This window comes from Eucalyptus grandis, chromosome 1 (assembly GCF_016545825.1).
Source record: "Eucalyptus grandis isolate ANBG69807.140 chromosome 1, ASM1654582v1, whole genome shotgun sequence".
NCBI lineage: Eukaryota > Viridiplantae > Streptophyta > Magnoliopsida > Myrtales > Myrtaceae > Eucalyptus > Eucalyptus grandis.
Window position 1 is genome coordinate 49612071 of NC_052612.1, and position 22709 is coordinate 49634779.

At 41.7% G+C, this 22709-nt stretch overlaps 4 protein-coding genes across 9 annotated transcripts; 2 read left to right on the top strand and 2 right to left on the bottom strand.

Annotated features, from left to right (window-relative positions):
* Nucleotides 1-2039: 2039 nt before the first annotated feature.
* On the bottom strand, nt 2040-6454 carry LOC104448901 (pre-mRNA cleavage factor Im 25 kDa subunit 2). Its single transcript, XM_010062840.3, has 7 exons — nt 6144-6454; nt 5484-5529; nt 4347-4440; nt 4155-4228; nt 3122-3208; nt 2911-3021; nt 2040-2531 (listed from the first exon to the last, which is right to left on the bottom strand). The coding sequence occupies exons 1-7, from the start codon at nt 6263-6265 to the stop codon at nt 2460-2462; spliced, it is 606 nt and encodes a 201-aa protein (XP_010061142.1). The 5' UTR covers nt 6266-6454; the 3' UTR covers nt 2040-2459.
* Nucleotides 6455-7307: 853 nt separating this feature from the next.
* LOC104448963 (F-box/LRR-repeat protein At3g48880) lies at nt 7308-11432 on the top strand. Of its 3 annotated transcripts, none has more exons than XM_018860445.2 (3): nt 7308-7655; nt 9446-9979; nt 10571-11432. In XM_018860445.2, the coding sequence occupies exons 2-3, from the start codon at nt 9621-9623 to the stop codon at nt 11127-11129; spliced, it is 918 nt and encodes a 305-aa protein (XP_018715990.1). In that variant the 5' UTR covers nt 7308-7655; nt 9446-9620; the 3' UTR covers nt 11130-11432. The 3 variants fall into 3 exon arrangements, with proteins under 3 accessions (XP_018715990.1, XP_010061234.1, XP_010061243.1); XM_010062932.3 differs by having other exon boundaries at nt 9527-9979; XM_010062941.3 differs by having other exon boundaries at nt 9570-9979.
* A 2414-nt stretch (nt 11433-13846) lies between these two features.
* On the top strand, nt 13847-17774 carry LOC104448938 (F-box/LRR-repeat protein At3g48880). Of its 3 annotated transcripts, none has more exons than XM_010062887.3 (3): nt 13847-13998; nt 15892-16301; nt 16889-17774. In XM_010062887.3, exons 2-3 carry the CDS (start codon nt 15943-15945, stop codon nt 17445-17447), a joined length of 918 nt encoding a protein of 305 aa, XP_010061189.2. In that variant the 5' UTR covers nt 13847-13998; nt 15892-15942; the 3' UTR covers nt 17448-17774. The 3 variants fall into 3 exon arrangements, with proteins under 3 accessions (XP_010061189.2, XP_010061197.2, XP_039156929.1); XM_010062895.3 differs by having other exon boundaries at nt 13850-13998; nt 15848-16301; XM_039300995.1 differs by lacking the exon at nt 13847-13998 and adding an exon at nt 14005-14190.
* Nucleotides 17775-18505: 731 nt separating this feature from the next.
* Nucleotides 18506-21529, bottom strand: LOC104448913 (ADP-ribosylation factor-related protein 1). 2 transcript variants are annotated; one of them, XM_010062851.3, is made up of 7 exons: nt 21332-21529; nt 20660-20844; nt 20383-20523; nt 20039-20147; nt 19862-19923; nt 19087-19190; nt 18506-18930 (listed from the first exon to the last, which is right to left on the bottom strand). In XM_010062851.3, the coding sequence occupies exons 2-7, from the start codon at nt 20750-20752 to the stop codon at nt 18822-18824; spliced, it is 618 nt and encodes a 205-aa protein (XP_010061153.1). In that variant the 5' UTR covers nt 20753-20844; nt 21332-21529; the 3' UTR covers nt 18506-18821. The 2 variants fall into 2 exon arrangements, with proteins under 2 accessions (XP_010061153.1, XP_010061169.1); XM_010062867.3 differs by lacking the exon at nt 21332-21529 and adding an exon at nt 20964-21316.
* Nucleotides 21530-22709: the final 1180 nt, after the last annotated feature.

Below are 22709 nucleotides of genomic sequence, written 5' to 3' on the forward strand. Positions count from 1 at the left end.
AGTAATCAACTTCTTGGATTCGTTATGCATCAGCCGTTACGTATAACAAAAGTCCGGCGTGCTCCCTCTTGGGTGCACATTGTATGCGCGGCTAGATGATGACGACTCCAGAAAACTGCACACCCATTAGTGTTTCCACTTCATGATTAGTTAGTCAGTTTAATTTCACTAAACAAAGAACGGACGGTAATGCTGACGAGGTCTGTTCTTCATTAGTTTATCCACTTGCCACGCCGTCTGCTCGATTCGGGGCGGTTCTTGGTGTTCGGACCCGATTCGATGCCGTTCCACTTGCCACTTTGTCTATGATTTTCTCAGCAAAAGTCAATGATTGGGTTTGTTCATTACACGTCGGAACAAAAAAGAAAAATAGAGTCGCCAAATACGACATGGCGTTCGCGTCATTACCATGGCGCTTTGGTTAATCATTATTGTCGGGGCTATGTCGCAATGTCGTGCCTTTTGAATCGGGTGGATGATGCAAGGAATGAGAACCCTTTGGCCTCGGATTCTACTTTCGCACCAGAACACATGCTTATATTAACCCAAAACAGGTGAGGCGATGACTCTTAAGCTCGTACAGGTGTCGCTTGTCACTTCTTTCTTTCCCCCCAAGATAAGGAGGGGAGATGAGAATGAATAAGAAATGGTGTCGTCGTTTGACGATTCTCCTTAATGGTGACTAAAACAGACAATTGAAAAGCGATGATTGAGAACTCACTTAGGTACAGCCTAGCCAACGATGTAAGATGCGATTACGTAACGAGTGACGCTGGAGGAGTGAGGCATCTTGATTGGTCCAAAAGGGGATAGAAGCTTCCCTGGTCAACTAAGATAGTTTCATTGGCAGGCCGAACTCAAATCCAGAGTTGTTATCATACTCCTTCGTCCAACAACAATCCCTTTCTTAGCCAATTCCGTGGTGGGCTACGCGTTAGTACATCAACAATACATCGACTGTCGCCATAACGTTGTCGACGCTCATTTGTTTTCATGAATAATATTAATCGAGCAGCATGCTCCCATCATATCCACTGCGAATATATCAAATTGTAATCATAGAGTAGAAGATCGTGCAAATGATGGTGTTGTAAAATAAATACGAGCACGAATGTTTACTCGTAGAAGGTCTAACACATCAACAGTTACAAAGTCGACATCAAGCCGTGTATAGCTCATTGTCAGAAGATCATTTGGCAACTAGTTTATTCTTTATATGCCCCAGCCATTCTTTCGGTCTGTAGAATAATGTCATTCAATAGAGCTTCAAGTCTACGGACTATTTATCTTCTTTTTACGGTTTTTGGCGTTATACCCATCAACCCTGAGATGAGATTCGACCTGGTCTCATGCGTCAGGAATGCTACTGGCATGTGTAGTGCAATTTTCACTGCGCCCGTGGGCAGCTTCGACTGTCATGCTATAACCACAGTAAATGGTGTAGAGACCAAGGCAACGCATGTTATCACCTTTTCACAAAAGTTCTGATTCAAGCAATTTATTTAACCTCAAACGAGGTTCCACATCCAACTGACCAGGCAAACCTTAACGATCGCAAAATTCACTGTCTCGCACTTTGCTTTGAACAAGTGATTTTGAATCTCCCATCCTGCATAGTTTTGCACACTGGGACACCAGAAATACTATCATGCTGAAGATACCATCATCATCCTGACCTCAGTGACATCAGAGAACCTAAACATAGATAGTTGACAACAATATACTGAGTTACCAGGAGATCTTACCTCAAATCCCATCCAGTAGAACACGCTATTTATCCAATGCCTTTTGCTTTAACGGGGAAAGGCAGTCAAAGATATCCCCTCAAAATAAGAAAAGCAAAGCTTGAATCGCAAAATTGTTCCTAAATCCTGTCTTGCATGGCTACCTAAACCTCAGTCCATGTGATTATTCAAAAGCAAGTCAAACAATAGGAGGATTGGATGTTTGAACGAGACATCCTGTTTTTCGCAAATCCAAACAACAAAATGATGAAAACAAAAAAAATATTTACTCAAGAAAATAGAAGATAAAAGATATAAGAGAAGCTGAGAGATGCTGCCCAACTAGCATACAAAACACCATTAAGTCATCAAAGAATCATCACACTGAAGTGACTGTACTTGGCTTTAACCAATCATGGAGTTAAAATGACAGCATAATGTGTCTGTAAAATTTAGCAAGAGTAACGCAATTATAACCTAGAAAAAACTACAGCAATATCCAAAAAGTCTTAACAGATCAGCATAAGTAGAAATGGAAGATCAGAACTGGAACACCTACAGGAAGTGCAGGCATGAGTTCCAACATATAACCTCTGGTGGCATTAGGTCACCTCGCAGTTACCAGCATAGATAGAGCATCCCGTACTTCTTCTCTGATAAGTTAGTGCTGTGTGCATGAGCTAAGAATGACTGATAATGTCAACTCCCACAAGCAAAATGCTGCTGAATGCACAATCACTGAGTTATCATCTTAAAGTGAAATCTAGATAGCTGCTGCGGGATGGTTGATATGACAGGCCCATATCTCTGCAATAGTAGGGTAGGGTAGATGGAGTTAGGATCAACCGAAAAGAATACGACAGAGTGGGGTATGAGCACCAAACTAAAACAGAGAGAACAAGCAACCCAGCTAGATGTGACACCAGAATCAGATGCGTGCATCTGAGAGAGCAATTCCAATGTCAGTATCTGAAAGAACTGTGGAACAGCATTATGAACTTAGTTCCTTAAGAAGTTGAAGCTAATACCCTACCAGTGAAGGCAGGCACAAGGATTTAAAGGAAAGGAGTGTAATCATAATGGAAGCCAATAAACACAAAGTCGCATCCCAGTGGCCCCTAAATCTCAACAAGCCAACTCCAATCATGCTAGACAAAAGGAATCTTGCAATTCCCATAAGTCATACCTGGACATTGTCATAGAGTTCAAACAATGGAACTGCAAGAAGTTTCAAGTTTTTGGGCACAGCAAAGTATTCCCTTTCAGACAAATGAACCAGGAAAAGCTTTTTACATTCCTGTAACAACATAAAGAAGGAACAGAAAAAGAATAAACAAGGTAAGACAATACGGGACACTAAGCAATAATGAAAAATTTTCCGCAACAAAGTAATTCACCTTTGGTTTTGTTATGTGCGGAGGGCAATATGGATACATTATGGTTTCAAAGTTTGGTCTCCACCAGATAGCAACACACTCTCCTATCTGTGCAACAAAAATAAAGAAAGAAAAAATGGAATCAAAAAATGACTTTACATCAACAAAAACCAGATAGCTCTCAAACACCATTACAATAAATTTGAAAGTACTTTCCTTACAGGGACAAATTCGGCAATATCCAACATTATCCAACAGACATGAGAATGCGAATCTAAGATTCATGTAGATTGACTAAAAGCATATAGAAAATTAGTAAAATCTGACAGATTTCCAAGTAAAATCTGACAGATTTCCATTAATCTTTTCATCCAACATACTACATACTGGGTTGTTGATCCAATGGTTTCAAATCTAAATGTTTTATTAAAAAATTTAGTGTCAATCCCATCGATATCATTAGTTTAGGAAATAATTAAGAAAATGGAAAGAGATCTCAAGATCTTTTCCCTAAAATTCTTGCTTAGCCAAAAACCTCATTTTTCCATGTTAGAGGTGCAAAACCAATTGCTAAGAGAAAAACCGATGCATATGCTCCAATCCCCTTAAAAGCAATGAGGCAGAAGAAGCTTTAAACATTACTATCCTGCATGAGCATAGAGAGGTCTTTTATGTCGAAATTAATATGCAATCAACCTCTTGAAAGGTGATCAGGTCTATGATCTGCAAAAATTCAAGTCACTGTAGAGAAATGTTGAGAAATAGCATAATGACTGTGGGCCAATGCGCATATGGTTGTCATGAAAAAACCAAAGGGCTGCATGGACAGCCTATCAGCATACATGCACATTCGTGAATACATAAATAGAAGGCTTCCAATGGCCTCGCACTTCTGGTGAAGAAATTCCAATGCCGTCATATCCAGCAACAACAATCTCACTCCTCCCTCTTTCCTCCCCCCAAGACCGTCGTCAAACTAAGCCCAAGGACTCGTGATTCACATGAAGTCAACAAAGATTTCCCTCATCATGTAATACACAACAGGAGATGGTACCTGCCAGTCTGGCACAAGAGCTGGAGAATTTGCACCAAGCTTGCTCGTTAACTTCCTTTTCAATCCCTCAATTTCTGTCAGATAAACATGTACGAGATATGCACCAACAAGGATACACATATTGTCAATATACAGGAGGGGATTCATGTGTAGCCAAATACTGAGAAAAAGTAATAACGTGCAAGATAATACCATTCTCCCCTGGTTTTAGACGCCCTCCAGGAAGCTTGCAGAATGTATTCCCAATTTGGAGAAGAAGAATGTGCGGGTGATTATGCTCTTGTACCTGCAAGGTCAAGCTTGTCTCATTACCTAAGAAGAAAGAGGACAAGTTCATTGTCCAAGTATGAGAGTTAAAGAATATATATCAGCTACAAGAAAAGGCTGGAAATATAAATTTCCACACTTCAAGCACTAAATAAGATGTGAAAAAACATACAAAGGTCATAATTTCTCGAGTAGGCATACGAGCCCAAAAAAAAAATGCTAGCGTAGGCATAAGAAAAGCAACATCCACTGTCAAGACACAACAGAATGATTGCCATGAAATGCATATTTCAGAAAATATAAGAAACAATCGGGTTACATGAGATCCTGAAGTCTATGTTATGATGACTATGGCACAGCTTGCAGTGAAGTATGCCACAACTGAGAGAGAGAACAATAAGATATCTAGAGGCTACTGCTTTTGCCTCGGGAATATCAATCAAATTACTTTATCCAACAAAATATTCTCACCATTTACATCATATACATATCAGGTTATTACATTATTAAATAAAAAAGAGATACCAGCTCACTAGTCACCGATCATTGTTATTCAATTGGCAGTAAGTAACCGAACTCATGTCCTTACACAGGGAAACTCAACTTGACAATGATTAAGGAGGTTCTGCAACAAGTGACGCAAAAATATCACATGTATCTCTAAACAAGGTACAGGTTCAAAAACATGGGTGCAGTGTTACTGAAATGAATCTAGAATATTTGGGTAGATCTTAGTGCTAACAGACTGAAGAATGACCAATTTTGCATAGAGCAAGGAAAATTGGCAGGAAAACAACAATCATATTCTCCAATCAGCCAAAAATTGCAAGTGTCTTTTCTCAGCTGTTATGCCGAAGAGTGTCAACTATATAAAGTACAAAACTAAACACAGGGTAATACTAAGTAAACATTGTGAAAAAGCACGTATAGAACAGCATCTTGAGCTAGTGTGACTGGTGCAGAATGGAACACAATTGAGGAGCAATTGTTCATTCATGACTCGAAGGAAATACTCCAGTCCCGAAAAAACATATGCAGAAGTAGGAATTAAAGCTCACATACCAGCAAAATTGCTTCTACGCTCGTTCTCATCCCCTCCTTCATATAACTGCAATTCATATCCAGGCAATGGTCACAGCATTGTGATTTCCAAGGGAACTCAATCGTAATCATACAACAATCAACTTCCAATCAGCATAACAAACCACAATTACTTCCCGTATCTATTTTGGAAGCTCAGAATGGAAAGAGAATTCAGCCAAGCAAATCACCAAATTTTTCATCCCACGAGCACTTACTCTTTCTTGCATTGTTAAGCTTCTCAAGAAAACCACGTTTTTTTCATGAGCCCATCAAAAATTTGTTAGACAAACTGACAAAATATAAAAAAGAAATAGTTGACATACGGCGCAAAAATCAAATAAATGAAGCCTCCCTCCTGGGGATGTTGAAAGAACAGAGAAAGGCAAAAACTTTAGGGTTTAAGACACTCGGTCATCACTGAAAACGGCGAATTCAACGGGACCCGATTCTTAATCGAACTCAATCGCTACCACCCAAATCAAGCAGACCCGAAAGAAACGAACAAGCACACAAAGCAAACTCAATTCCCTCCATTTCCATTCGACCCCACAACGGAAACGCCGCCGGAGGGTTCATCTAGGGTTTTGGAAAGTGCCCATGAGTCGCGAAAAATCAACAGGAGAACAGAAAGAGACGCACTTGACTTTCATGCGAGCGAGGCGATCGGCGACGGAGGTGTCTTTCTCCATCTTCGGCTCTTTGGTCCCGAACGTGTAGCTCGACAGCGGGTAAATGTTGGCTGCCGCCGACGAAGTCACCATTTTCCGATCTCTTCTCGGGTCAAGGAGCCCGGTCTCTTTCGGCCGTCGGGGACGGAGACTCGATTCCGGGTCGGGCAAGAGCGAACGACGGAGCGAATCCGAGAATGCGGTCGGGAGGAATCGCTCGTTGTCGGGCGCTCCTTGCTCTCCAGAACCGGAAGTTCAAAGCCGGTCGGGCGTTATGTACCGGATTCTCTGAACTAGCTCCTCCATTTTCCGACGGGCGTCACGGGCCTGGAATTTAGATAGGCCCGCTTGATGAATCCTTACGAATTGGATGTTCTTGTGGACTAACGGTTCAAAAATAGGCATTTGGGTCCGGGCGCCCGATCAGGCTTGATCTTATAATGTGTAGGAAATGGTGGGCTGCATTTGGCATTTGGGAAAGGGCGCAAATGATGGACGAATTGAATTGAAAAGGGCCGAACGAGTAGAATGGGCCGGGCTTGGGCGAGTGGACAAAGCCCGGTGGCCGATGAGGAGAAATAACGATTCCCAGTGGACCACGATGCCAAGTGGCAGATGAGGAATGGAGTCGATTGTTAGAGAGTTTTCTTACCTGTCCATTGCCGAGGTAAATAGAGAGGGCAGAAAGCCAGATGTTTAGAAGTTAAAAGTTTCCTCAACGGGTGGATTGGTTGAGGGGATTATGCCACGTGACAATCTCATTATAAAAAGTCAATGAACAAATTGTACGTGTTAAAGAGAATACGTGCCAATCATTAATAGTCACATATAAAGAGGATACAAAAGGTTTAGGAAACATATTAGATCATCCCTAATGAACCTCGCTTCGCGCCCACCGAGTCTAAACTCCCAAATATTCTAAACAAACAAATATAATTCAAGATTCTATCACCCAAGGCATTTATAATTTTATCAAGGTTTGTTTTTGAAAAATTTGGTCAAATCATATCCTTAGTAAACAAGTAGGAGATAGACATTAAAGATGAGAGAGGTAACTTGTAAAATTGAACGTCGCCAGGTACAACGATTCTGGAGGCAAGTTGCAGTAAATAACTGGCGCGATAGGACCACCACCACCACCACAAGGTCACGTCTCGAATCTTGAAGGCCAGTCGGATCTGGCTCGCGACCGTGTCAGGCTCGGACCAGCCAGGCCGATCCCAACTCGCTAATTCGGTCTGCCATGGAACCGTGAATGAATGCACCCGCCTCGAATCGTGAACTCAACTACCCTCTCTCCCCGTCTCTCTCTCTCTCTCTCTCTCTCTCTCTCTCTCTCGATTCACTGCCCGTTCCAGTTTCGAGGAGACCCAAGAAACGACGTTCTCGAACACTTGTCCCCCCGCAGGTTCGACTGCGATTCGTGCAGATCAGGAGTTCCGCCTCCGAACCCACGAAGCGCACGTTCGGTTTCCTCGTAAAGGTCCGTCTTTTCTTTGTTTTCTGCCCCCGTTTCTCGCTCTTTGGAACAATTCGTCCCTCGTCGTGCGGGTGTGATTCATGTCGGGTGTTGGAATGAGATGGTTTTGTGCGTGTTGCTTTCTTCTGTAATCAGCTGGATCAAGGTTTTCGTGCGAGAAAAGGGGAGGAAGTGGGATGGAAAATCAGTTTGAACTCGACGCAGTTAGTGAAATCTGGAGTCATTGAAACCTCGATCCTTTTCCCTGCTAAATTTTGTTATTTTCGTTCTGGGTTAGATTCATTTCCCCCGTAGTGGAACCTGAATTCGCGTTTGGTTTTGGCGTTGCTAGTCCGATTGAATTTTCCTTTTGGAGAGATTACGTTGAGAGGGGCACTCCCTCGTGACCAATCATATTGGGCATGATTTCGAATTCTTAGTTCTAAACCTTATTTTGTTGGGTCAGTGCGCGATTATGTTGAGAGGGGCACTCCCTCGTAACCAATCATATTGGCGTGATCTTAGTTCTAAACCTTACATATGTTTTGCTGCGTGAGTGCGCTGTAGTGCTTGCGAGCTTCTTAGTTATTATATTCGAGTTTGTCTCTGCATTGCTGCCAGATTAAGCTAAAGAAGACGTCTTTACTGTCTAATTTTGCCTTATCCCTTATCCGCAGTTAACTATGCTAACTACTTATTGTGGATTTTGTTGGTCTCTGTTCTTCTGCTGGAATCTGGTCAACTGTCTGCTTGGATTTGCAATTATTTTCCTGAGCATAGATGGACATTAGATTGAACCAAAATGAAAAAGGAGACTTGAAAATGTCCAGTATGTTGGATCTTGTAATCATTCATTTAATCTGAGCTAATTCCTTCTGTTTAACTTCTCATAGATGGACATGCGTTACAAGTTTCCTATCTTTTGTCCTTTTCTACATGATTATTTGTATTTCTTCGTATGTCTTCCAAACGTCCTTCCTCTTCTGTTCTATCAATGGCATTCCTGTCGTATTTGCTTCTGAGAGTCTTTTGTCAGTATTGGCAAGGGTATTCTGTCAATGCTTGAATCACAGGGAACATTTAAACCTTAATACTCGAGATTATTAGAAAGGCGTAGGGGGTGAAAACTTGAAGCTCTTTGACAGAATTTGATGGGATAGTGAACATTAAGTCTTCGACTTCACTTGGCTTGAACCTGACAAAACGAGAGAAGGAACATTAATGAATGTCATTTAAAGGAAATATAATTAGGGCTGGTACTGTCAGGGTCTAAGGAGATAGTAATCCATCTCTGAGGTCATTGCTAGGATTTTAGAATCGGATGTTATGAAAACAGAGATGGCGTCGAAGAAGTACAGATGAGATGATGTTCCTTTCTGTTTTTTTTTTTTTTTTTTTTTTTTTTTTTTCCTTTTATTGACAAATATCAGCTAAGGTGGTTAAGTTTTACTTCTCTTGTCTCGTTCTTTTGAAAAGGGCTCATGAAAATGAAGGAGATGATTCTGGACATAGCATTTCTATTTGGCAACTTCAGCGTAAAAAATTGAAAAGACCATAAGTTTGTGGTTGATTTGAATATAATCTCAGTTGGCAAGCAATTAGCTGGCATTGTTATTATGGTTTAACACAGATTGCAACGTTTACTTATCAGGGGAAAAAGACAATGCACATTGGACTGACGCATTTACAATGTTCAGCGTAAAAAATTGAAAAGACCATAAGTTTGTGGTTGATTTGAATTTAATCTCAGTTGGCAAGCAATTATCTGGCATTGTTATTATGGTTTAACACAGATTGCAATGTTTACTTATCAGGGGAAAAAGACAATGCACATTGGACTGACGCATTTACAATGTTTGCCCATGAATGATGTTTCTTCGGTTGGACATATACAGGTGGTGTGACGTCAACTTACCAAGGCCCCTTTTGTTTTTACAGCAAGCAACGTGATTTACTAAATTACTAGAAAATCATTGGAAAGTCGATAAAATGGAAGAAAGTGGCGCTGCCATAAGGAAATGGGAGGACCTAGACACTGATATACTGGTGAAGATATTCCAGACATTTGATATCTTTGAGTTGACATCACGGATAGCTCATGTTTGTAGTGCATGGCGTATGGCTTGCTGTGACCCTCTACTCTGGAAGACTCTCGACTTATCTGCTTTAGATTCAAATTTCATCAGAATTCCTCATGAGCCATATGTTTATGTCCATGGTCAGTCGGATAAAGAAGTAACGCAACTGTTGAAGATCGCATTGAATCTCAGCCAGGGAAGCATACAGACATTAATTTTCCGTTTCAATCTATACTTGAGTGATGAACAGCTGACTTACACTGCTGAAAGGTACCTTTCAAAAGCTTGGTTTTATCGCTCGACCTCTTATGTTAGGGAATTGTGCTTCTCCTAGCAATTACAATAGCTTGGTCTCTTGATATACACTACTTTCTTTTCTATGAGCTCTTACTATAATCTACGTTGCTACTTTGATATTAGATATAGACTAGTCCAGACAGACCTTTAACCTTTCTTGTTAATCACGTAGTTGTTTGGGAGAAAGTTCGTGAACTTTTTTCTCTGACAAATGAAGCAATTGAACTCTACCCCATGATAAACTCTTTTTTATGGAAAAATTGATTATTAATCTGCTGGATATGCTGTGTGGATGAGGACAACTTGTAAATGCATTTAAAAATTGTCATTCAGCAATCTCCGTCTCAGGTTATGCCTAAACAAACGGCACTTCCAGTGAGTTACTAAGTTGCCAAAAGTAATTCTCATCATCGTTATTGGAACATGTGATTGAAACCCCCCACCCTTATCTAGATCCAACGACTTCTATCTTCTGCCTCCCTTCTTAGAAGTAATTTTTGGTTTAAAAAAATAAAAATAATAATTGTTACCTCTTTGAAATGATTGGCTTTTACTTGACTCCAGGTGCCCGCTCGTCAAACGCATTGTAATGCCAGCTTGGAATCGAATAAAGAAAACAGGAATATGCAAAGCTATCAACATGTGGCCTCACCTTGAGTCTATGACGATGCCCAGCATAGCGAACCCTCCTTACCTTCTGGAGGAAATCTCAAAGAATTGCAAGAACTTCAGCAAACTTAAGATCATGGGCCCTTTTGATATGCAATTTGCTTTGTCCCTTGTTTCATACATCCCGAAATTGAAGGTCTTGAGTCTTCGGTGCTCGGTGGTAATGAGGGATGCTCTTGTCACAATTTTGGACAACTTACAGGATTTAGAAGTGCTAAACATATCACACTGCATCCTTATCGAAGCCTGCTCACCTCCTTTGTCAAAAAGAGTGGTTAAGGAGATTGATCCGTTCATCATGAACAAGGCAAATCGACTACGCGAGTTCTTAGTGTGCATGAATGACTCCTGCATCATGTGCCAGCGTGCCAGAAGTGATGAGGGGCTGATGAGGTGGTACAGATATGAAGAAGGCTTGTGGAAGTCAGATGAAGTGAGGTCTCTGGCTCTTTGATCAGTATACTGACAGTTCAGTGGCTAGAATTCGTAATCTGTATAGCATCTTGGTTTCAAAATTCTCTTGCGTGCTAGAAATAAAACAAGGATCGTATTGATGAATGTAAATAAAAGCCGTCTTTGTCTCAGTTATACTCTTATGAGACAGGTTCATCAATAGAGTGGTTTTGGATGGTCCTTGGGTAGAAGTGGTCGGCTGAATAGCACCCAGGCCATTGTGATTTTTGTAGTTCTGCTGTAGATAATCAAGTAGTTTCATCGCCTTCAGGCAATCAATGTTTCTGTAGATCTTTACAGCTCTTCTTCATGAGTTTTTCCATTAATTTCCGCCTGTTCTGCTCAGCGTTCCTCCTTGGTTTCTAGGATGGGATGGTGGTAATGATGATATTCTCGTACAAGGGCATCTGAATGTAGTGAAGAATGATATTCCATGCAATAGTTATCAAATGGCTTGGCTCGATGCTTTGCAGTTGGTTCTCATGATCGTCATAGCTCAAGGCGTAGTTAGCAAGTCAGAGGTTGTGAGTTTGAATCGTGTTATGACTAGGTATCAGCTAACAGTTTCATGCCATGTCCACCAACATCAGTTGGCGGTGTGGCGACATTGCCGGCCGTGATCTTGGACCCTCAATTAATAGCACAGCCACCTGGATTGGATCAGAACAATTTCTTTCGAAGTGTTATAAGCATTCGCATGAAACATTTCCTACGATTGACTCTCCTTTGGGAACGGAGCTCGAATCACAAAATAAAATCCCTAAACATGAGCACGCAAAGTACCGGACAAGCAATATACCGGCAAATGCATTCGTCGTCACAACACAAGTGATCCTACATTGAGATGAGGGCAACCGAGCAGAGCAAAGTGCACAGTTTATACATGAATTGGGACCGTGTGTTTCAATCCCACATAGGATGACATTCGAGGGATCTCAACCCAATTTATGGAGGATGCCCGTGGTACTTTGCCTAATACAGGGACCTCAGAGAGTAGTGTCCCTCGTCTCTAACCGCTGTGCCATCAACCAATCCAGAGTACTAGTAGGGTTTTTTGCTTTCAATCAGAACCGCATTAGAAGCAATAATTATAAAAGCAAATAGTTCAAGGCAGTAACAGATACAATGTTCCAATTCTAAATATACATATCAAAAAATCCAATTCGGTTCCTCCTATAATCTCAATTCATTTGTATGAGCAGAAATGCTTCATTCTTTGAAGAAAATGTATGACGCAGGACTTCTAACTTTTACGCAATCAAAAAAGATTCATGGCCAATGGACAGAGTAGAAATGTCTTGATCACATCCATCCAAGTCAAACCTATAGATTATTTACAGCCATCACAACTGCAACCTGATAAAATCTTTTATTCACACGTCGTCGGGCGCTCCTTGCTCTCCAGAACCGGAAGTTTAAAGCCGGTCGGGCGTTATGTACGGGATTCTCTGAACAAGCTCTTCGCCATTTTCTGGCGGGTGTCGCGGGCCTGGAATTTAGATAGGCCCGCTTGATGAATCCTTACGAATTGGATGTTCTTGTGGACTATCGGTTCAAAAATAGGCTTTAATCTCATCTTTCCAAGTTTCGCCCGATCAGGCTTTGATCGTATAATGTTTAGGAAATGGTGGGCTGCATTTGGCATTTGGGTCCGGGCGCAAATGATGGACCAATTGCATTGAAAAGGGCCGAACGAGTAGAATGGGCCGAGCTTGCGCGAGTGGGACAAAGCCCGGTGGCCGATGAGGAGAAATAACGATTCCGGTGGACCACGATGCCAAGTCGATCGTTAGAGAGTTTTCTTAGGGCGTGCATGGAAACACTCCAAAAAAGTGTTTTCGGCGCACTTCTGTACGGAAAGTGTTCCTAAGCAAAAAGGAAGCAAACGCGTTTGGTTGCGTTTACATTGCTTTTTTTTTTTTGTTCTGAACGAAATAGAAACGAAAAAAGAAACAAAAAAGTTGTTTTCCCGAAAGAAACACTTCCGGAAGGAACAAAAGAACAAAATCACTCTTCTCTCTCTTTTTCTTCTCTTCTTCTTTTCCTCTTTTTTTTCTTTTTTTCATTTTGGCCGGTCGCCGGCCTCGGCCATGGCCGGCGGCCGCCGGCGGCCGGCCGTCGAGCTTGCCTCGCCCGATCCGGCGAGGCTCGGGCTCGCCGGATCTGGGCGAGCTCGAGCTCGCCCGGCCATGGCGAGGCTCGGCCTCGCCGGATCTGGGCGAGCCCGAGCTCGCCCGACCAAGGCGAGGCTCGGCCTCGCCGCGCCCGGCGACGCCGAGCCTCGCCTTGGCCGGGCGAGCTCGGGCTCGCCAGTCCGCGGCCGAGCCTCGCCCAACCACGACCAGGCTCGGCCTCGCCGTGGTTGGGCGAGGCTGCCCCCCCGTCGGCCGTCGCGAGGCCGTGTGATCGTCAAGAAAAGAAAAATAAAAAGAAAGGAAAAATAAAAAATAAAAAAATGTTTAAAAAATTAAAAGAAATAAAAAAATAATAAAATTTATCAAACGTGTTTTACGTTCATTTTTATTAGGATCAAATGTTCCAAACGCGTGTTCTTTTTTGTTACGTTAGGAACAGAACACTTTTTGTTTATGTTAAAACGAAAAAAAAAAGAAACAAATCCATGCGCAACCTTACTTGTCCATTGCCGAGGTAAATGGGAGGGCAGAAAGCCAGATGTTTAGAAGTTAAAATGTGTCGTGTCGTCAACGGGTGATAGTAGATAAACTACTCTCTCTCTCTCAAAAAAAAAAAAAAAAAATTAAAAACCACGTTCTCGAAAACTCGTCCCTCCGCCGGTTCGACTGAGATTCGTGCAGATCAGGACTTCCACCTTCGAACCCACGAAGCGCACGTTCGGTTTCCTCGTAAAGGTCCGTCTTTTTCTGCCCCCGTCTCTCGCTCTTCGGAACAATTCGTCCCTCGTCGTGCCGCCGTGATTCATGTCATGCGTTGGAATGAGATGGTTTTGTGCGTGTTGCTTTCTTCTGTAATCAGCTGGATCGAGGTTTTCGTGCGAGAAATGGGGAGGAAGTGGGATGGATGATCGGTTTGAACTCGACGCAGTTAGTGAAACCTGCTAAATTTTGTTTTTTTGGTTCTGGGTTGGATTCATTTCCCCGTGGCTGGAGTGGAACCTGAATTCGCGTTTGGTTTTGGCGTTGCTATTCCGATTGAATTTTCCTGGTGGAGAGATTACGTTGAGAGGGGCACTCCCTCGTGACCAATCATATTGGGCATGATTTCGAATTCTTAGTTCTAAACCTTATTTTGCTGGGTCGGTGCGAGATTATGTTTGAGAGGGGCACTCCCTCGTAACCAATCATATTGGCGTGATCTTAGTTCTAAACCTTACATATGTTTTGCTGCGTGAGTGCGCTGTAGCGCTTGCCAGCTTCTTAGTTATTACTTTCGAGTTTCTCTGCATTGCTGCCAGATTAAGCTAAATAAGCCGTCTTTACTGGCTAATTTTGCCTTATCCTTTATCCGCAGTTAACTGTGCTAACTACTTATTGTGGATTTTGTTGGTCTCTGTTCTTCTGCTGGAATCTGGTCTACTGTATGCTTGGATTTGCAGTTATTTTCCTGAGCATGGATGGACATTAGATTGAACCAAAATGAAAAAGAAGACTTTTTTTTTTTTGTCAGTCCTACTCTATTCCTACTCTACATTCACTCTCACACTTTTGCCCTGCCTCTTACGGGAGTCGAAACCCACTCCTGAAACTTACGCGTCCCCACCCCATCCCCCTAAGAAGGTGGGGATTTGAACCCCTCACTTCCCCCTTCCAAGGCCACTGGGGCGAATCTCAGTGGTTGAAAAAGAAGACTTTAAAACGTCCAATATGTTGGATCTTGTGATCATTCATTTAATCTCATTTAATTCCTTCTGTTTAACTTCTCATAGATGGACATATGTTACAAGTTTCCTATCTTTTGTCCTTTTCTACACGATTAATTGTATCTCTTCTTATGTCTTCCAAACGTCCTTCCTCTTCTGTTCTATCAATAGCATTCCTGTCGTGTTTGCTTCTGAGAGTCTTTTGTCAGTATTGGCAATGGTATACTGTCAATGCTTGATTCGTAGGGAACATTTAAACCTTAACACTCGAGATTATCAGAAAGGTGTAGTGGGTGAAAACTTGAAGCTCTTCGACAGAATTTAATGGGATAGTGAGCATTAAGTCTTCGACTTCACTTGGTTTGAACCTGACCAAACGAGAGAAAGGACATCAATGAATGTCATTTAAAGGAAATATCACTAGGGCTGGTACTGTCAGGGTCTAAGGAGATAGTAATCCATCTCTGAGGTCGTTGCTAGGATTTTAGAATCGGATGTTATGAAAACAGAGATGGTGTCACGGAAGTACAAATGAGATGATGTTCCTTTTTTTTGTCCTTTTTTTGACAAATATCAGCTAAGGCGGTTGAGTTTTACTTCTCTTGTCTCATTCTTTTGAAAAGGGCTCATGAAAATGAAGGAGATGATTCTGGACATAGCATTTCTATTTGGCAACTTCAGCGTAAAAAATTGAAAAGACCATAAGTTTGTGGATGATTTGAATTTAATTTCAGTCAGCAAGCAATTAGCTGGCATTGTTATTATGGTTTAACACATAGATTGCGACATTTACTTATCAGGGGAAAAAGACGATGCACATTGGACTGACGCATTTACAATGTTTGCCCATGAATGATGTTTCTTCGGTTGGAAATATACAGGTGGTGCGAACGTCAACTTACCAAGGCCCCTTTTGTTTTTACAGCAAGCAACGTGATTTACTAAATTACTAGAAGATCATTGGAAAGTCGATAAAATGGAAGAAAGTGGCAGTGCCACAAGGAAATGGGAGGACCTGAACACTGATATGCTGGTGGAGATATTCCAGACATTTGATATATCTGAGTTGACATCACGGATAGCTCATGTTTGTAGTGCATGGCATTTGGCTTGCCGTGACCCTCTACTCTGGAAGACTCTCGACTTATCTGCTTTAGAGTCAACTTTCATCAAAATTCCTCAGCCACCATATGTTTATGTCCATAGTCAGTCGGATAAAGCAGTAACACAACTGTTGAAGATCGCGTTGAATCTAAGCCAGGGAAGCATACAGACATTAATTTTCCATTTCAATCTATACTTGAGTGATGAACAGCTGACTTACACTGCTGAAAGGTACCTTTCAAAAGCTTGGTTTTATCACTCGACCTCTTATGTTAGGGAATTGTGCTTCTCCTAGCAGATTCAATAGCTTGGTCTCTTAATATACACTACTTTCTTTTCTATGAGCTCTTACTATAATCTACATCGCTACTTTGATATTAGATATAGACTAGTCCAGACAGACCTTTAACCTTTCTTGTTAATCACGTAGTTGTTTGGGAGAAAGTTCGTGAACTTTTTTCTCTGACAAATGAAGCAATTGAACTATACCCCATGATAAACTCTTCTTTTTGGAAAAATTGATTATTAATCTGCTGGATATGCTGTGTGGATGAGGACAACTTGTAAATGCATTTAAAAATTGTCATTCAGCAATCTCCATCTCGGGTTATGCCTAAACAAACGGCACTTCCAGTGAGTTACTAAGTTGCCAAAGGTAATTCTCATCATCGTTATTGGAACATGTGATTGAAATCCCCCACCCTTATCTAGATCCAACGACTTCTATCTTCTGCCTCCCTTCTTAGAAGTAAATTTTGGTTTAAAAAAAAAATTTAATTGTTACCTCTTTGAAATGATTGTTTTTTACATGACTGCAGTTGCCCGCTAGTCAAACGCGTGGTAATGCCAGCTTGGAATCGAATAAAGGAAACAGGAATATGCAGAGCTATCAAAAAGTGGCGTCACCTTGAGTCTATGACAATGCCCAGCATAAAGAACCCTCCTTACCTTCTGGAGGAAATCTCAAGGAATTGCGAGAACTTCAGCAAACTTAAGATCATGGGCCCTTTTGATATGCACTTTGCTTTGCCCCTTGTTACATACATCCCGAGATTGAAGGTCTTGAGTCTTCGGTGCTCAGTGATAATGAGGGATGCTCTTGTCACGATTTTGGACAACTTACAGGATTTAGAAGTGCTAAACATATCACATTGCATCCTTATCGAAGCCCGCCCACCTCCTTTGCCACAAAGAGTGGTTATGGAGATTGATCCGTTCATCATGAACAAGGCAAATCGACTACGCGAGTTCTTAGTGTGCATGAACGACTCCTGCGTTATGTGCCAGCGTGCCAGGAGTGATGAGGGGCTGATGAGGTGGTACCAATACGAAGAAGGCTTGTGGAAGTCAGATGAAGCGAGGTCTCTGGCTCTTTGATCAGTATACTGACAGTTCAGTGGCTAGAATTCGTAATCTGTATAGCATCTTGGTTTCAAAATTCTCTCGCATGCTAGAAATAAGACAAGGATCGTGTTGATGAATGTAAATCAAAGCCGTCTGTCTCGGTTATAGACTCTTATGAGACAGGTTCATCAATAGAGTGGTTTTGGATGGTCCTTGGGTAGAAGTGGTCGGCTGAATAGCACCCAGGCCTTTGTGATTTTTGCAGTTCTGCCGTAGATAATTACGTAATGTCATCGCCTTCAGGCAATCTATCAATGTTTCTGTAGATCGCTTTACAGTTCTTCTTCATGAGTTTTTCCATTAATGTCCGCCTGTTCTGCTCAGCCTTCCTCCTTGGTTTCTAGGATGGGATTGTAGCAATGATGATATTCTCATACAAGGGCATCTGAATGTAGTGAGGAATGATATTCCATGCAATAGTTATCGAATGGCTTGGCTCGATGCTTTGCAGTTGGTTCTCATGATCGTCATAGCTCAAGGCGTAGTTAGCAAGTCAGAGGTTGTGAGTTTGAATCGTGTTATGACTAGGTATCAGCTCACAGTTTCATGCCATGTCCACCAACATCAGTTGGCAGTGCGGCGACATCGCCGGCCGTGATCTTGGACCCTCAATTTATAGCACAGCCACCTGGATTGGATCAGAACAATTTCTTTCGAAGTGTTATAAGCATTCGCATGAAACATTTCCTACGATTGACTCTCCTTTGGGAACGGAGCTCGAATCACCAAAATAGAGCCAAATCCCTAAACATGAGCACGCAAAGTACCGGACAAGCAATATACCGGCAAATGCATTCGTTGTCACGAGTGATCCTACATTGAAATGAGGGCAACTCGGCAGAGCAAAGTGCACAGTTTATACATGAATTGGGTCAGTGTGTTTCAATCCCATATAGGATGACGTACGAAGGATCTCAACCCAATTTATGGAGGATGCCCGTGGGACTTCTACCTAATATAGGGACCTCAGAGAGTGGTGTCCCTCGTCTCTAAACAGCTTTGCCATCAACCAATCCAGAGTACTAGTAGGGTTTTGCTTTCAATCAGAACCGCATTAGAAGCAATAATTATTAAAGCAAATAGTTCAAGGCATTAACAGGTACAATGTTCCAATTCTAAATATACATATCAAAAAATCCAATTCGGTTCCTCCTATAATCTCAATTCATTTGTATGAGTAGAGGTGCTTCCTTCTTTGAAGAAGATGTATGATGCAGGACTTCTGACTTCTACGCAGTCAAAAAAGATTCATGGCCAATGGAGCAAATTAGAAATGTCTTGATCACGTCCATCCAAGTCAAACCTATAGATTATTTACAGCCATCACAACTGCACCTGATATAATCTTTAGGCAGAAGCAGGACCTGTTACCCCGGCACGCACTCTCAACATCTCAGTTCTCTTGCTTCTCTCCATGACTTCCACAAGCCATTCTACACTTTCTTTAATTCCCAACCTGCAATGAACGAGCATAACACTATTGAACGCTCAACTTGCCTCCCCCAATTTATGCTTACGTAAATGTGAATTACCAGCTGTTGTCTTGCTTCTTAGAAAGATCACATGACACAAAAATGAGTTGAACACGTAAGGACTGCTCGTTACTACTTACCCATCATATGCTGAGACAGCTTCAAACATGTAAACCCTCTCATCCAACTTCTTAAGATCCAAGTACCGAGCCAGTTCATCAGCTGATACAGCTTCAGCAAGATCCTGCTATCAAGTTAAACTTCATACAATTGCCTTCCCTCATGGACCAAAGAAAATGGAGATGAAAATAACGAAAATCACAGACTCCCGAGGTAACAAAAAGAACGTAAAGAGCATACCTTAGGTTTGTTATTGATAAAAAATAAGAGACCAGCTCAATGTAGGAAATTCAAACATGTGAAAAGAATTTTAGATGCTCTAATAAGAAGATGCCACCAGTTCCGAAAAAAGAAGTAGACAAAAGCATTAAAGAAAAATCTTGACCACTTGGATATTATGGAGATTTTGGTACTAAACAAAATGCTATCATGCTAGAAGTTCCTTGTATTCAACCTCACTCAGTGAAATGAATACAGTCGTCACAAGAAAAAAAACAAGGAACACACTAAGCAAAGCAGCATAAGCATGTTGATGAATGCACAAATCTATAACTAAGGAGATGGAAACAGAGACAACCTCAAAAGTGACGGATGATGATATAATTTTCAACCAAAAGTTTACCATAAAAGAACCTGTGACAGGGTCGTGTCTTATGAAATCAAAATCTCAAGAAAAACAGCACCCATACTAATAGTCTTCTATGTCACGTGATATGAAAACAAATTTGAGGAAGAAAATGGTCATATAGCTTCAGCAAGCTCAGAAGAGGGAGATTCAATAGCACAAAAATTTACCTGCTTATTTGCCAATATCAGAAGAGGGGCTCCTTGAAGATCCTCATTCCGAAGAACTTTTTCTGAAAGGCATATCAGAACAATCAGTAAATCACCATGAGAGGACTTCTGGGCTGCTATTACCAGTTACAATAGTGACTCCACCATTCGTGACCAACAGTTCTGAAGTTTACTAACCCAGGGAAGATTTTGAATCCTCAAAGCGTGATGGAGAAGCAGCATCAATTACAAATACTACAGCATGGGCCTCTTCGTAATATTTTTCCCAAATTGAACGCAGACCAGGCTGAAAAAAGCAAGACGGTTGCCATCAGTGGTCCAACACACTCAAGATTCCACAATTAAAAATGGCAGGACTGAGATTTCCCATCTTCTTTCTCTAAATCTCTCCCTCCATGATAAGTTGCAATACCATAAAGGAGAATTCTAACCGCAAAAGCATATGGATCATTATAACTGGTCGAGCATCATACAACAAGAGAGGGATATTCATTATCACGTCATGTGGTTCAAACAGATACCTGTCCTCCCAGGTCCCAGAACACAAGCTTCGTGTTCGACACTTCAATGCGACCGATGTTTAGTCCAACAGTCGGAACAATTCGATCAGGAGGAAGGCTTTCCGTGTTCAAATATATCGATTTCAACTTCTCCAGAAAAGTCTACAAATTCAAGTAAAGCACTTAAATCACTGGTGGCACAACAAATTAGTAACGACTACTAAAATTTCAGGAATTCCGACAGACACATATCGAACTCGAATGGTAGAAAAACAAGATAGAAGGGAACAAAAGTTACAGATTTGCCGGCCTTGTCAATCCCGAGGATGAGAACATGATACTCCGTCTTAGTGAACAGATACTTCCATAGCCCATAAAACAACGAGAACATCTCCTCTCACTTCGCTAATAAAACCCTTTACGTAGCAGACTGTTCTGAGGAGCTTGGTAATGGAAGATAACTCAAGTCATAATCTCCTGACCCTGGACATCAAAACAAGACCCGTCAGTGCATTACCAGGTAAAATCAGAATAAGAACGAGGACGAGGAGATCGAGCAGAGGGCAAGCCTTTGGCGAACCATCTCAACACAAATCACCAACCTCTCTCTCTCTCCGTTCGACGAAATCAACACAGGCGCAATTCCACATGAGAAAAGGATTCGCGCTGTGCGCCGGAAGGAAGAAATGCAGATTTGGTGCCTCGGACAGCGCGATAATCAATCCAATCGAGAAACGGATTTAGATCACGAGAGCAATTCGACACGGAGATTTCGAACCGACGTGAATTTGCGCGGCTTGCGGGATCAGAAAAACTAGAACCCGTAGTCACGAGATCTCGTCTCCAGACAGACCGGGGAATCCTCCGCCGTAATGATCGGAAGAAACGAGAAATCAAAGGCAACCGGACACCGAGTCTAGAAAGTTACGAAAAATCAGCTGCAAGACGTGAAGGGAAAGAGGATTCTCACACGGATTTGAGCCGAAGAGTCGATTGGATTCCTCGGGATTTGCGAGAACGGGTGCGCAGATAGAGTGAGCATGAGCTGATCGAGCGCGACCGATTCGTAGTATAGAGAGGGGAATCGAGCCGGAGAGAAAACCGAATTCCTCTCCAGAATTCGACACGCCCCTCCCTTCGGTATTCCTCTTTTGCCCCGCTTTTGCTTCTACGTGGGACTCGGACCCGTCATTTCTGTTCCCGGGCCACGTTTCTTTCATTTTCCATCTCAAGTTTTGGCCCGATTCCTTTTCTTTTTTAAAAAAAAAAACACAAACTTTAAGTCCTGTTTTAGTTCTGATTTAGACTAGATTCGTAAGAAAGCACAACCCAAATCTAAGCCCTGATGATAAGTATGGTCTGGATTGGGCCAATCCAGCATGTAACCCAGATTCATCCTATACAATATTGGTTCTCAATTTTTTAAGTCAGGAGCTAATCCGGTTGAGCTTGGATCGAGAATTAGAGCAACCGGATTCTAGGATTAATTTGGGATCAATCGATTATTTTTTTTATTTCATTTTTGTATTCCTTGAAAGTACATGCTCTTTTAGATTATATATCCATCAACGATGCAAAATTGAACAACTAAACTATGAGCACAAATACATATTAAACATAAATCTAAGATAAGTAAGAACATAATTTTCCATTTGCAATTGTTAATTTGTGTGTGAGGCCAGCCAAGAGATGCAAGCAATTTTACCAACTAAGCTTTGCTTGTGAGGTGAGTGAGGCAAGGCTAGAAGCGAGCGGAGAGCAAGGCAAGCGAGGCTAAGGTGAGCGAAAACGATTTTCATTTTTTGGTGAAATTCAAGCTAGGTTTATACTTTCTAATTTACATGATAGAACCACGTAAGAAATAATAGAGACGGAAGCGCAAGGGTTTAGAGTAAATAAAAATACGTAATATCTTAACCGAGAACTCACTCGTACAGTACAAATTTAGATTAGGTTTCTACTCTAAATGAGGCGAGTGGCGAGCAAAGCAAGCAAGGTTGAGATGAGTGAAGAGACTTTCTATTTTATTTTATTTTTTGTCAAATTTTGGCCAAGTTTCTACCTTCTAATTTATATGGTATAACCACATAAGAAATAACAGAGATTGAGGCACAAGGGTTTAGAGTATACAAAAATATATCATATATAGGATTGACCAACCCTAAAGTCTCATGATTGATGACCAACTCGCACAGTGTAAGGTCTAAGGATCTCAGAATCAATGACTACCCAGTTCCTCTGCAAACCAAAGCAGGATCGACTAAGTTGAGCCGGTCAATGGTCACCCTTGGACCGATGCTCACCCCTATTTGGCCCCTTCAAGTTTTCGTTCAATAATGTTGTTAATG